The sequence below is a fragment of the Phaethon aethereus genome (genome assembly GCF_964289735.1).
Source record: "Phaethon aethereus genome assembly, chromosome: 2".
In the NCBI taxonomy this organism is placed as follows: domain Eukaryota; kingdom Metazoa; phylum Chordata; class Aves; order Phaethontiformes; family Phaethontidae; genus Phaethon; species Phaethon aethereus.
In genome coordinates, this window is record NC_138582.1 from 72,789,487 (window position 1) to 72,802,773 (window position 13,287).

The window sequence follows — 13,287 nt, forward strand, 5'->3', positions numbered from 1 at the left end:
AATGTTATCCAATTCTACAGCTGGCCAGAGGTAGTAATGATGAAGATCTGCCAATAATTGGCCTTTGTCTTCACTTTCAGAGGAAGTAATATTTTTATATAGTTGTTTTTGTTGGCTTTATTTTCCCTCAGTATTGAATGTGAATTGCAAAGCTATGGCGATTTGATCATTCGGTTGTTTCTGTTGAACTGGAGTTCTTTGTTTTATCTTAGTGGTCTAGCTAGTACTATAATAGATGATGAAGTTTTACTGGGTTCAGGAAAGAATTTAAGTCATAATAAAGAATAGTGATCTCTAGCTGTAGAAAAGTCATCTCCTGTCCATTCTTCTTTACTTTGGGCTACATCTGTACCAGGAATTTAATTCCAAAGTTTGAATATAAATCCTCAAAAAAGTTTCTCAGTAATAGCTCAGCTTGCCATCCCTGGATGCCCCTATACCTTCTAGGTGTCATGCCCTGTATCATCCAGATGCCGACAGTCCCAAGCAGCTGGATCATTATCTTGTATGGGAGCTGTGTTGGCATACAGAAGAGAAGTATTTGTGTGCCTCGCTTACCTGCATGCTTGGCTTCTCAGGTGTCTCCTGGAGCATGCTTAGCAGGTTTCCACCAACCATCCACTATCTTTTGTGATAGCGTGGCTTCCTTTTGCTAAACCAGCCTGTTGTTTCCTGTGGGATGACAAAAATTTGCATGCAAGGTTAGATTTGCATCCCTCCTCCTGCAGGGATTTGAATTGTCTTGCTTCCCTCCTCGGGGGAGTATCCTTAACCACTATGCTGTGGGGCTTTTGGAACGGCACATTTTGTCCTTCTGAACAATAGAAGCAGCGCAGGAGATTGATCCAAGTCTTTTACATTGCAAGTAGGCCACTTTAACAAAACATTCTTAAGTAAAAGTGAGGGCTTTTGCACTACCTCCTCTTCCTGCCTCATTGCATGGGAAAGGATTGATTTGGACTGAACTGAACTGTAAATCCTGAGGGGGTGCCTGAGGGGGGAAACACACTTCCTGGTAAGACGGACTTACGGAGCTCAGAATCTGTGACCTGGGAGCCTTCTGTTCTTCATTATTCTCTACTGTTCACTTTAGCTGATGCCTGATCAGCAGATCGGTTCTTTTGAATTGTTACTGGATACCTAAATGCCCTTACATTGTCTATGTACCTAGTATCTCAGCTCACTATAACTTTTAATAAGTAGTAAGTCCCCTAAATGTTGGGGAGTAGAACAGCCCATTACAGTGTGTAAGTCCTTCCCTGGATCTTAACATAGTTTTCAGAAGGTTCTATTCAACTTTGTTAATGTCTTTCAAGCTTCTGAAACAATGAGGAATACCCAACTTCCTGTTGTCTTGCATAAAAAATATTTTGTAATGTTCAAATGTACTCAGCTAATCTGTGCTTAATTTTCATTTGTGTTAATTAAGTTTTTTAAAAAATTATCTTAATTTGTATGAAGCAGAAATGTGTACTCTCCTATTATTGTATTACATTGTCATTAAGATACTGTGAAATTGTTCTGAAATTCAGATTTCCATGTCACTTTCTGCAGAGGTTAGTATTTGTAATTATCTTCTCAGAAGAATATTTGGCTTCAATTATCATAAAGAGATTAAATATTTTAACTTACTGTCTTTCTTATTGCTTACACTAAATGTGTATTTATATTTTAGAAACCATTTTGCCAAAGTACATCTACGTGCCTTATCTTCAGAGGAGATTGAAGCTGTCCGTCAAAAAAAATGTGTTCCTATGGCATCAAAACTACGGTTCATTCCCAAAGCGAATGGGTTAAGACCCATAGTGAAAGTGAGCGGTGTTGTTGAAGCACGAGCATTCAGCAGGGAAAGCAGAGAAAAGAAGGTTTTTATTTTCTTTATTGTTTTATGTGGGTTGATGTAGGCAGCTAATAAAGTGAGTGAGGTTTTTTATGTTATATAAATATAACTAGTTTTAACATGGTGACCTGGAACATTTGAATCAGAATGACTGAATGGGTCTACCTTAGCTTCTCCCTTCCTAGCGCTTAATTACCACTAGCTTCCAAGTCCAGAATCACATACTTCTGTTTGCAAGCCTGTCTTAAGGAAATGAATCTAACAGAATGGCATGGCCTGTCAGGTAATCGTGTTTTCTTTCTCTTCTCTTTCCATCTCTTTCCCTCAGGCCTGCTAACTGTGCCTGGTTGTGGTAGGCACTGACCATCTGTGGGAGTAGAAGGACGGAAATCTCAAAGATACTCAGTATTCTGAGCTAACATGTCATATTTGTTTGGCACACCAGAGGGTGAGGGACGGATGAGTCTGGCCTGTTGGGATTTACCTGAATACTGATTGTGTGTGTTGATCGGCTAGTTGGCTGTGGTGCCCAGTTCACCCAGGGTGCCAAACAATGGTGAACTGGGTGTGCTACAGAAGTTCTAAGAAGGGCGAGGAAGCTGGATCAAGCATAGTAGGGAGATAGGAAGGAATCTGGGAATTACTGCAGTGTGGGAACAGAGAGAGAACACGCAGTGCACAGAATAATCTATTTAACAGGCCAGTTAACCACAAGACGTAGTGGGAACCCAGTTTCACTGTCTTGCATGACTGCATTAATTGTTTTTCCTTAAGGTTGAGTTCCATTTAGTGCACAAGATTAAATGTTCCCCAAATGGGTGAGAGGTCAATGGCTTCTTAGTGCTTACTGTTCAGTATGTGATCCCTGACAGATTTACCGGGCATCAACTAAAAGCTGTTCTGAAGAGTTATTTCTTCATAGTCTTTCTGTGACAATCAGACTGTCGGATTTGAGGGTCTGCACACAGTTAATCTGGAAATAACAGCACCTTTAAAGCACGGCAGCTGCTTCTCTAACAGATCTGGTATAAAGGATGACATGAATATACTGAAGAAGATGAAGGTTCAAAGTCAGCCGTGTAGTTGGTAGGTGATTTGAGCTAACCTGTCTGTCCTGGAGCTGAGAGGGCATATCTGTATCTACTGACAAGTGGGAGCAACAGACTCTTGTTGGAGAACGCTGATAAATAACTGAGGACACTAGGGTCTTCAGCTTTTAGACAGACCTCATCTGTCTAAACTAATCACAAAGCATAGCTAATGATTTTCATAAATCCATGAAAGAGAAGGTGGTAGTAGTGTTCTCTCTCTTTTCAGGTAGTAGACCAAGACAGAAAAGTGTCTAGTGCAAAACAATCATCTTACGCTACGCATCCGTTTAGGGCTTCCAACCTAATGGAAGTGATGTAGTAATTTTTTGGGGGTGTTTTTGTTGTGTTTTTTTTTCCTTCCCCGGAACTTGTATGGCTACTCAGCTTGTTTCTGTCATGGCCTTTTATCCTGCACTCTGTTTCAGTTTTTCGTCCTGTACCGTAACCAGCTTGTTTCTGCTCTCTGCTTTCCTCCTAGCATTTAACTCGTAGAAGGACGATGATCTTCCAGTTCTTTCTGTCTGACAATATTCCAGGTTTTGGAATTTGGAAGCCGGTTTGGAATTGTAGGGGTAGTCTTGGCCAGCTTCTGTAACTCAACACTGGAATGTATCCAGATGAATTGCCAGAGAGAATCTCCCAAATATCCAGCAAATCAACTTCTGATTCTTGGGCAGCTCTCAAACTTTGCTGCAAAATACATGGTGAAATGAGCCCATTCTGTGAATTTATCCTCAGATCAGTGTAGATTTTGTTTTGTTTCAAGGATTTTACGTATTTGCTCTACATCCTTCTTCTGTTTTCATTTGAATCAAATTTTTTTTTTTTTTTTTTTAATTTTTATTTTTAATGGGGAGCTCAAAGCACTGGGATGAAGCAGGTTGTCTAAGATCTGGTTTGTCTGAGAGCTTATAGTCTTTTAATGCATTCTGCAGAGATTCCAGCAGATATTTAGGTTTTGCGAAAATCTTAACTCTGTGGATTAGATCTATTCTGGGGAACTAAGAGGCTTGAGGGAATTCCTTCTAACATGAAAATGAGGAGTTACTGTGACTACTGCAACTCCAGGTCCCTTAGGTCTAGTTCAGACTGGGTTTGAAACCAGTCTCAATTTTATTTTCTTGACTCACCTGCTAACATCCATATGGCCGTCAGCTTTGTGAAAAGGCGGTGTGCTTTTTGTGAAAAGGAGCCATCCTGGGATTTGCTCATTAAGAAGGAAAGGAGGAACTTTTCTACTGATGATTACTTTGATCTTGCTGCTTCTATTTACCTGTGAGCTACATCTCTACCCTTTTGACTGTTTTTCTTAGGAACTTGGCCTGTAACAGAAAAGATACCGCTGCAATAATTCAGGAAAGCGTCTTAATTTTCAGAAGTCTTTGCTTTATAAACTGGTCAAAATCATTTTGCCAGGTCAGCCAATGAATGAACATAATTACTTACCTTATGTAAAACAGTAAAGTCAGATCAAGTTGTTTTGGAGGCAGTGGCAGTAGTACACTACACATTTTTTGGTGTACTTTAGTTTTGCCAGCTTTACACTGAAACTTGTAATTGAGTTTTTCAGTGCAAAAGTAATTGTTCTTAGATGAATTGGAATGCTTCCGTAATTAGTGGTTTCATTGTATCTGTATGATCACAATACTACCATTGAGAGTAAGAACCCTTTTATGTTCTGGTTATACATTTCTGGAGGATTTCTCTGAAGTTCTAAACTGATTTGTAAGTATGCTACGTGTGCAGGTTTTTAAAATTTTCTTCAGTTGTATGCCTTGCCCTTTCAACAGTCTTCTGTTGACAGGTCTGTCAATATTTTTTTTTCCTTAAGGTGTTTGCAGAGCTAATCAACCTGCATGACTTCACTGCCACTCTGGTGTACTTTACTATTCCCATAGCTGAGAGTTAAATCTTTGCTAACACACTTGCATAAAGTACCTCCAGAGGCTCAACTGATGGTGTAGCTGGAGTTAGCCTAAAGTCTCAGGGCACATGTTCTTTTTGCTGTTCTTGTTGCAGTGATAATCTTCAGCAGAGAGAATGAATGATATTTAAGAAGTTGTCTTCTAATTGGTGGCAGTTTTATTTGCTGGAGTACTCCATCTATTTATCTCCTTAACTATTACACCTTGATTTCCAAGAGTTAAGTACAGAAAAAACATTTTCCATAGCATTTAAATGTACACACACAAAAAAATATGTCGGAGGCTGTTTTGTCACTTCCAAGCAGTTACTGCAGCTATATTCAGGGTTTCTGAAAACTGCAGTGGACCAAAATAATATAGTAAATATATAAATTTAATCTCATATTTCATATAAATGTGAAATCTGTGTATTGCACAGAATTTAATACGTTTCAACATACTTTAAGGTGATTCTCTTTGGTCTCTTTAGATGCATCACTACAACACTCGACTAAAAAATCTATTTAGTGTGTTAAATTATGAACGGACTATAAACACCAGTTTTATCGGCTCTTCAGTGTTTGGGAAGGATGATATCTACAAGACATGGAAGAGGTTTGTTACAAAGGTTCTTGAATCAGATGGTGAAATTCCTCATTTCTACTACGTAAAGGTATGTTTTTCATTACATATTCAAACTAACTTTTCAAAGTCAACTTGTGCCGATGCTTTTATAGCTGTGATCTGAGTACATAATTATTTCTTTTTCAAAATAAACTTTTGTGCCTACCTAACACAGGCTCTGGTTGGTTTTTTAGGGTGGGGGATTGGTTGTTTTTTTGAGGGGGGTGTCCCTGCAATTCCTTTGCTTGGATATTTTTCTGTCCATCTTTCTGTCATGTAGCAGCTCTTGCTTCTGCACATGCACTAGATTTTTGCAGTTACATTTACTTAGGTATAAAAATGGGACAAAGATACAAGCTCAGATATGCTTTTAGAGCCATCTTCCCAAAGGGCAATCACGAAAAACTTGCTATGGCACATTTGGATAAATTCAGCATCTTTTTAAAAATAGGTCTCATCTATCATTCATTCTCTCTGCTGAACTCTAGTGTCTCCATCAAGCTTCTTCTCCCACTTGAAAAAAACGAGTGCTTGTTGTATCCCACTATTTGAAGGAGTTTCCTTAACACTTTTGTTTCTCAGTTATGTCTAACATGTTGTGTTTGAGCTCAATTCATAACTTTGAATTGGGGCAATATATACAGATGTATGTAAATTACACAGATTTATACATGTTGTAATGGGATTCCACTCCTGTGCTGTCCTATGTCAGTTGTCATCCTGTCCTGAAATTACTTTCAGTGATTGTCTTGTTATCTTTCAAGCCAAAGAATCATGTCATTGACATAGTTCTCCTAAGATTGTTTCTTCTTCAGAAAGTTTTGAATTTTGACTGTGACAAGTAAAAGCAGAGGTGAGATTGCAATATGAGGTTTAGGAGAGGTAAAACATCTGGGTTTGCAGCGTAAGATGTCACCTCCATGATCATATAGAGAAGAAGGTTTCTTAAAATATTTAAATACATAAAAATATCAGTAATAAACTTTAGTTAAATGATTGAAGGTTCAGCATTAGATTTAAGGTTGCGTATGGTTTCATCTTCTGTTCAGCACAATTCTTGTTATTAAACCGATGGTTTCGTTATTCCTTGTAAGGGAAAATTCACTGATGAGTGAGGAGAGGTTTTGCTGGTAAGCAGTGAGTTTTTGTTTTGTCACGAATTTGGACTGAATGATGCAATAATTTCACTCCTACATGATTTATCCTTCCACCGTGTTTACATACTACAACAATACTTTTTTTCATACTACCACAGCGTTTATAGTGATACTGATGAATACGTAATGGAAGATATTTCTTCTATTTCAGGCTGATGTGTCCAGGGCTTATGATACTATTCCTCACAATAAACTTGTGGAAGTGATTTCACAGATCTTAAACCCTGAGAAAAGAACTGTCTACTGCATACGGCGCTATGCTGTGATTATGATTACCACAAGTGGAAAAGCCAGGAGATTCTATAGGAGACATGTATGATTTGCTGATTTCTTCTATTTGCTGCTGTAGATATGTTTTGGTCCAAGGAATATTTTTGGGTTTTGGTCACAATTTGAATTAGGCAATTACTTCATAAACCCTTTTTTAATAGTGTTGGATATTTTCCAGAAGTAGCAAAGCTTCTTCTTACTCTTTACTTCTTACACTTTTTACTCAGCACTAGTAAGAATAAATATAAATGTGTTGTGAAAATAGAGATATGTGAGGGAGATATTTCATATTAACAATAGCAGAATTGTTGAATTAAAATAAGGCAATAAGGCTGGCCCTTTGACCTTCACTGAATAAGAGAGTCTGGTACTTGAATTTTCTATTGCTTTTGTCATGTATTTCTTTACACTCAATATACAGGTTTCTACTTTCAAGGATTTTATGCCAGACATGAAGCAGTTTGTGTCCCAGCTTCAGCAGAATGCCTCATTGCAAAATGCAATAGTAGTTGAACAGGTAAATATTAGGAGGCTTCTTTTCAAATGAAAAAGAAAGCTACAGAAGAATTGGAGGAAGATTGGGGTTTTTTAATTGAATATACATATTATGTGGTGACACCACCTCTGTTCGTGTTACCCAGCACCTTCTGTAGAACGATTTTTGTCATCTCTTCTTTGATGTTTATAACAGGGTTTCAGTGTTCAGTGGAAGGAGTGCACCAGGCAAGAAATCTGACAAAATGTCCGTCTAGACTTTTCCCAGATTTTCTCATTGTTGTCTCAAACTTTCATTTTAACCAATGCTTTCTTTTTCTTTTCCTAATTCCACTATTTGATGCAACAGTTCTCAAATAAGAAAATTAACTATCTAGTAAAGAAGGGCTTCAACACTTGCTATCTCCAAAACATACAGAAGTAAGAATGAGCAAAATGTATTCTAAGCCAACTAGCTAAGTAAGTATATGTAGCATCTTGAATAGTAAACTGCACAGATTAGAAAAATTACCTTTAAAAAGAACACAACTTATTTTAATGACCACTACCAACGTTGAAAAGAATGAACTCTTCAGAAGAGTTAAAATGCAGTACAAAACAAGATCAATTCTTGTATTTTTTGTTTAAAGAGTTTTCTCACTTTCAGTGAATAAAAGTACAGCTAAAAATTATATGTATTTTAAATTTACTCCAGCTAACGCTTTATTACAAGAAGCAATCATCCTTATGTTGTTTTTATTCTTGTGCTGCAGAGAACTGTACTAATTCCAAATGTTTGTTCTCAAGACTGCCTTCTGTGCAAGGAGCATGACAGGGAAAGGCACAGAAGCAGGTCATATGCTCTGTCAGTTCCTTAATACATTTTATTGCTTGGCATCATGGTGTTCCATGATAACAATCTACAAGATTCCTGAGCATCAGATGACCAGACAGGTATTTTCTCACAGGCTACTTCCTCTTTAAAATTTTTTTTCTAAACTTGCCAGTGGAAAATTTTGACATAGGGCAACTTATGCTTCTAACACACAAGTAAAATGATCTTTTATACCTATGGACATAAGAATAGAATGTACAGTATGGGTAGTGCACAATGCCAGGGTCCTACAGAGTGCAGAGAGCCTAATGAGTACCATTTCATGGATGGAAATGAAAGCTAGATGTATCTATGATGATGTGTATGTGGGTTTGGTTTTGTTCTTTTTTTTCCAGTGGACATCTGATTTAGATAACTATGCTAGATACTACATGAACAGCAGCATTCTATTTCAAAATATTTTGCATTTGAAAACAATTACTGTGTGTGATTAAAAAAAAAAAAAGGCATTCTGAGAAAAGTATCATGTCAGCCTGGGTGTCAGTACCACAGGTGTCATGTTTGCTTTTCAATACAAATAACCATGATATCACATGGCTCTATCAAAAGCTGGGTGCATTTGTCTGGTGTCTAATCTATGCAACTAGTAAAAGGATTTTTGCTTTAGTTCTCATGAAGTTATTATTAAAAGGATTTAAACTGCTCTCAATTTTTTATTACACAATTTTTAACACAAAAAGCTTCATAAATACTGGGTGGACAGTGATGCATGGAATTGTTGGTAATATGTATCTGTACTGGGGAATCGTAAAGAACATGATAGTTACAGAAATAGTTCCACAGGATAGAAAGTGGCCAAAAGAGCAAGGTCTCATACATTAAAATCAATATAGTATACCAGCACTTTAAAAAATGTTTTTAGATGTTTTGTTTGACTATTTTCACATGTAACACCAATCAAAATTGCTTTTCTCCTAAAGTAAAACAAAAAAACCCAAAACCCTGTGCCATTCACGTGTTTGATGTGAGCAGCTTTTTAGTGTGTATATTCAGATCTTGGTTTTAGGTGTTTTGTTTCTTACCTTAGGAGTTTGAACAACAACAGTCTAACTTTTCATAAAGGTTTGTGTATCTTAAGTTTATACTATATTTTTAGTTTCAGTACATTTCTAAGTACAAATGTTGTTTTGTTTTGTCCCATTTCTAGAGCTTAACTTTTAATGAGACAAGTTCCAGCCTGTTTACTTTTTTTCTTCACATGATACATAACAACATCCTGGAGATTGGGAGCAGGTAAAAAAGAAGTTAGTTTTACTTGATATAGTGTGTTTGGGATTTTTTGGTTGTTTGTTTTTTTTTCTGTTAAGCAGGATACTTTTAGCTGGCTCCAGGGGTTTTTGATAGTTGTCTTTTAAAGATTTTTGTTTCATGTTAATTTGAAATCTATTTATCAGTTTAAGCTCCATGAAGTCATGAAGACTTTGGAATCAAATTTATATTTGAATAAAATTTCTCTTTCCCACCTGGATGATGTTAAGCATACACAGAACACATTATTCTATAAATATGCAACCTTCTTCATTTAAAACTGCAGATGAAGTTCAAAAGAAAAATACTTTAAATTGTTGGGATTGATAGTGGTGAACAAAAGCAAGGTAACATCCAAGCAGTCATGGAAAAGCCTTGTTAGTCATTTCCCTGTAGTGCAAAATTAAACCTTTTCTGCATGGCCTTACTATTGGCAATTTGCAATAAAAATGAAAGGCAATAGCAACAGGAAGTAAAATTATTGGCAACTCTAAAATTAAGAATTGGATGTTATACAGGGTAGAAATATAGATTTCTTTTTGTGTTGCTAGAAATGCTGGTCTGGTATTTACATTTTGCCTCTAGGTGGCAAATATTTACCATATCTAGAAAGCAAGTACTTATATGCTTCTTGCTCTTGAAAAAATACATTTATTTTAGAATACTTAATCTCATGGGATTGAGGGAGGGGGGAAAAAAAGCTTTTAAGGAGGCCAATAGAAGAGCATTTATAGGGTTTTCTAGCACTGATTCTTATGCTCCCTGTGGCAGGACCATGAGAATGGTGACTGGCATGCCATTAATAAGAACTAACTGACATCAGTGTGTTTAGTAAAAGTTTAGTGGCTGTAAAGAAAGCACACCCTGACAAAGCCAGCTTCACACTTATTTAAATTCAGTCACAGCTTGGCTGAAAAAATGCTGTTTGTCCTGGAATTAATTTGCCCTTTTTAAGTAGCTCGTTCTCATTTGTTCAAAAAAAACCCCAAAACTGCAAATAAGTTTAGTAAATGAATACACTCTTTAACTGATGTTTCTCAAAAAGCCATCACTGTTAGTCAACATTCACTTGATGTTTTGAGAAGAGTGCTGATTGTTGAGCTGGGGACCTAGGAGGAACCTTTTAATACCACTTGATACATTTATAAAAAGTCTGGAAAACTGTAAAATGACTGCTAGAAAAATGTGCAGATGACTCAAAACATAGGTAAGATCACTGTTAGAATGTAGTATGTGTCACTGATGGCCAGTTGCATAATTTCATTCTCTTCAGTTCCACTAAGCCATTCATGTAGTTAATGGTAAAATGGACATATAATATCTCACTACTTCAAAAGAGTGTTGTGAAAATAATCCCCTTGAGTCTTGTGAGGCATACTTACTCTGCTGCTGCCAGCATAGAAACATCCATGCGGGAATGGGGAACTCTGTATTCAGCAGCTTATCTAGATGTGATACATTACTATTACTATGTGTGGTTTTACTGACTTTATATAAATAACAAGATACGGGAAGTATTAATGAACCTCCCCCTGGCTATGTCTATGTGAATTCTTTGAAGCCATGAGAAACAAATGAAGATTTATTCTTTTGCAAAATGACAACTGGCAGCTTTCAAGGGGTGGGGTTGGAGGTTGAGTATAATTACAAATAATAAGGGTTAGCATTTCACAGGATGTAGTGTTTTTTCGTAATTAGAAGTAAGAGAGCTTCCTGCCTCAGCAGTTAAATGAGGAAAGAAATGTGATTTACAGTATAGCTGGGATGTATATAACCAGATCACATGCTGTACTGGGCTAAGCCATCAGAAATTTCCCTAAAATTAAAGTGATGATTATTTGTGGGAAAAAATGCCAACAACAAAAAACCCTCCAAAAACAAAACTTCAAGAAAATACTTTTCTTGGCCAGATCGTGCTGTGCAAGTATAAACGAAGAATAAGCATCTCAGTTTAAATTACTGATTTAAATTATTTCATAGTTAAATATTTTTACTCTGACTTGTCCTGCTGAAAGAGCTTTTTTTCAGAAAACTTAGCAAGATTTGATACTGGTGAATGTTTATGTTTGAATTCAGTGTGGATGTCTGCTGTTTCTGGGAAAAATTGGAAGTGTTCCATCTCAGAATCCACCCGAGTTTAATTCCTGATGTAGATGTACAGTATGAGCTTCAACCTATGGATTTTTAGTGCACACCTGCTAGGAGCTGTTTGGATTATAATTAAAAATAACTAAATAATAGTTTGAAAGATTTGTTCAGTGCACTTTGTTTCTTGTACAAGAACACTTATTTTGAAGCGATGTAAAATGTAATATAAAGAATTAAAAAGCTTAAATGAAAGGTGGCTCTGCAGTGGAAGGAGGCATTGTGGTTTGAGATCAGTTATAAGATTTTTTTAATTTAAAGACAGCTGTCTACTGGAGTTTGTTAATAAGAAAGGAATATGTGTATTAGTGGTTTTTATCACTGTTTAACTTAAAACTTCTGGGCCCATATGTAGATTCCTAGAGGAAAGAATAAACAAATTTAAGTAAGGCTAACTAGCAAGCATGTGGCATATTTTTTATTGAAACGTGTATGTTATCCTTGAAAAAAATAAGTAAAAGTTTAACGGCTATTGCAAACTTCCTGTTGCATGTTTTGATTTTTTTTTTCTTTTACTCTTTACTAGGTACTATTTACAGTGCTGTGGAATTCCACAGGGCTCCATTTTGTCAACCTTACTTTGCAGCTTATGCTATGGAGACATGGAAAACAAATTGCTCTGTGGAGTACAGCAGGATGGGTAGGGATTCTTTGTTCTGTGCTGTGTTATAGTAATGCATAATATATTGTATATACATAATATACATATTATAGTATATGTGTGTTTATAGTATATATAGTATAGAATATGTGTGACATTTTCTTTGAAGTTTAATTTTTAAATTCAAGAATTTCCAACCCTCCATTAGGAAGCATGGTCCACACAAAATTCTCTGCAGCTTCAGTGTCACTGTGGTGGTTTTGTGGGGAAATTTCCCTGTTTGCCCTAAGATGGGGAGAAAAGTGCTGAAAAGAAGCTGTCCCAGATCTGTGGGTGGCTGACCTGTTCCTACAAAGAGCACAGTATTTAGGGATGCTTTAAGGAGTCTGACAAGCTGCTCTCCTATGAGTAAGAACATTTGTGGTCTTTTGTCCTCAGACAAGATGGGTTGTTCGTTACAGGCTTTCCGATACTTCAGGCTTCTGCCCGAGGGCTTTCCAGTTGACCATGTGTAAATCTTAACATTTCATCAAGGTCACAGCTTTATTGCAGATTTTTTTACAAGGCATGTTTGTTCTTGTTTGAAGCCCTGTGTGGCTCTTGGTACATCTTCTACGTGTTTGTGCCCTGCTTGTGCTTGCTTCTTAGGACCTTGACAGAAAGCTAGCCTGGTGAAAGCTCTACCTCTTTATTAGCCATAAAAACTTTAGGATCCCTTTTACCTCCATATGAACTGATCCCCAGCTGAATCCCAGATTAGGGTCTTTAGGCAAGAGCTAGACATTGATGAAGCCCCTGAAGCTTGTTTGTGTTCACACATCTCCCTCCATTGCTGTGAATTCTGTCCTAAGAAAGAAAAAAGAAACTAAGAAGTGTGTAGGGTGCATCTGTCTGGTGTCTCGTCTTGGGAGGCTCGCAAGGTAATGGAAAGTCTCAGAATTTTAAACATTTCCCTACGCATATAGTAGAGTTCTTCTCATAGACTTTAGGATGGTGTGATGATCTGAGTCTAAATAGCTATATTTTGCTTTCAAAGGA

At 36.9% G+C, this 13,287-nt stretch overlaps 1 protein-coding gene across 1 annotated transcript in view; it reads left to right on the forward strand.

The window, feature by feature from the left end:
- TERT (telomerase reverse transcriptase) overlaps positions 1–13,287 on the forward strand; it is a gene marked incomplete at its 3' end in the record, with an annotated part of 33,571 nt that overhangs the window by 9,263 nt on the left and 11,021 nt on the right. Inside the window, exons 4-9 of the mRNA XM_081996644.1 lie at positions 1,676–1,865; positions 5,326–5,508; positions 6,768–6,929; positions 7,308–7,403; positions 9,403–9,488; positions 12,175–12,288. Coding sequence (XP_081852770.1) covers positions 1,676–1,865; positions 5,326–5,508; positions 6,768–6,929; positions 7,308–7,403; positions 9,403–9,488; positions 12,175–12,288 — 831 coding nt within the window. The remainder of the gene's footprint in view (positions 1–1,675; positions 1,866–5,325; positions 5,509–6,767; positions 6,930–7,307; positions 7,404–9,402; positions 9,489–12,174; positions 12,289–13,287) is intronic.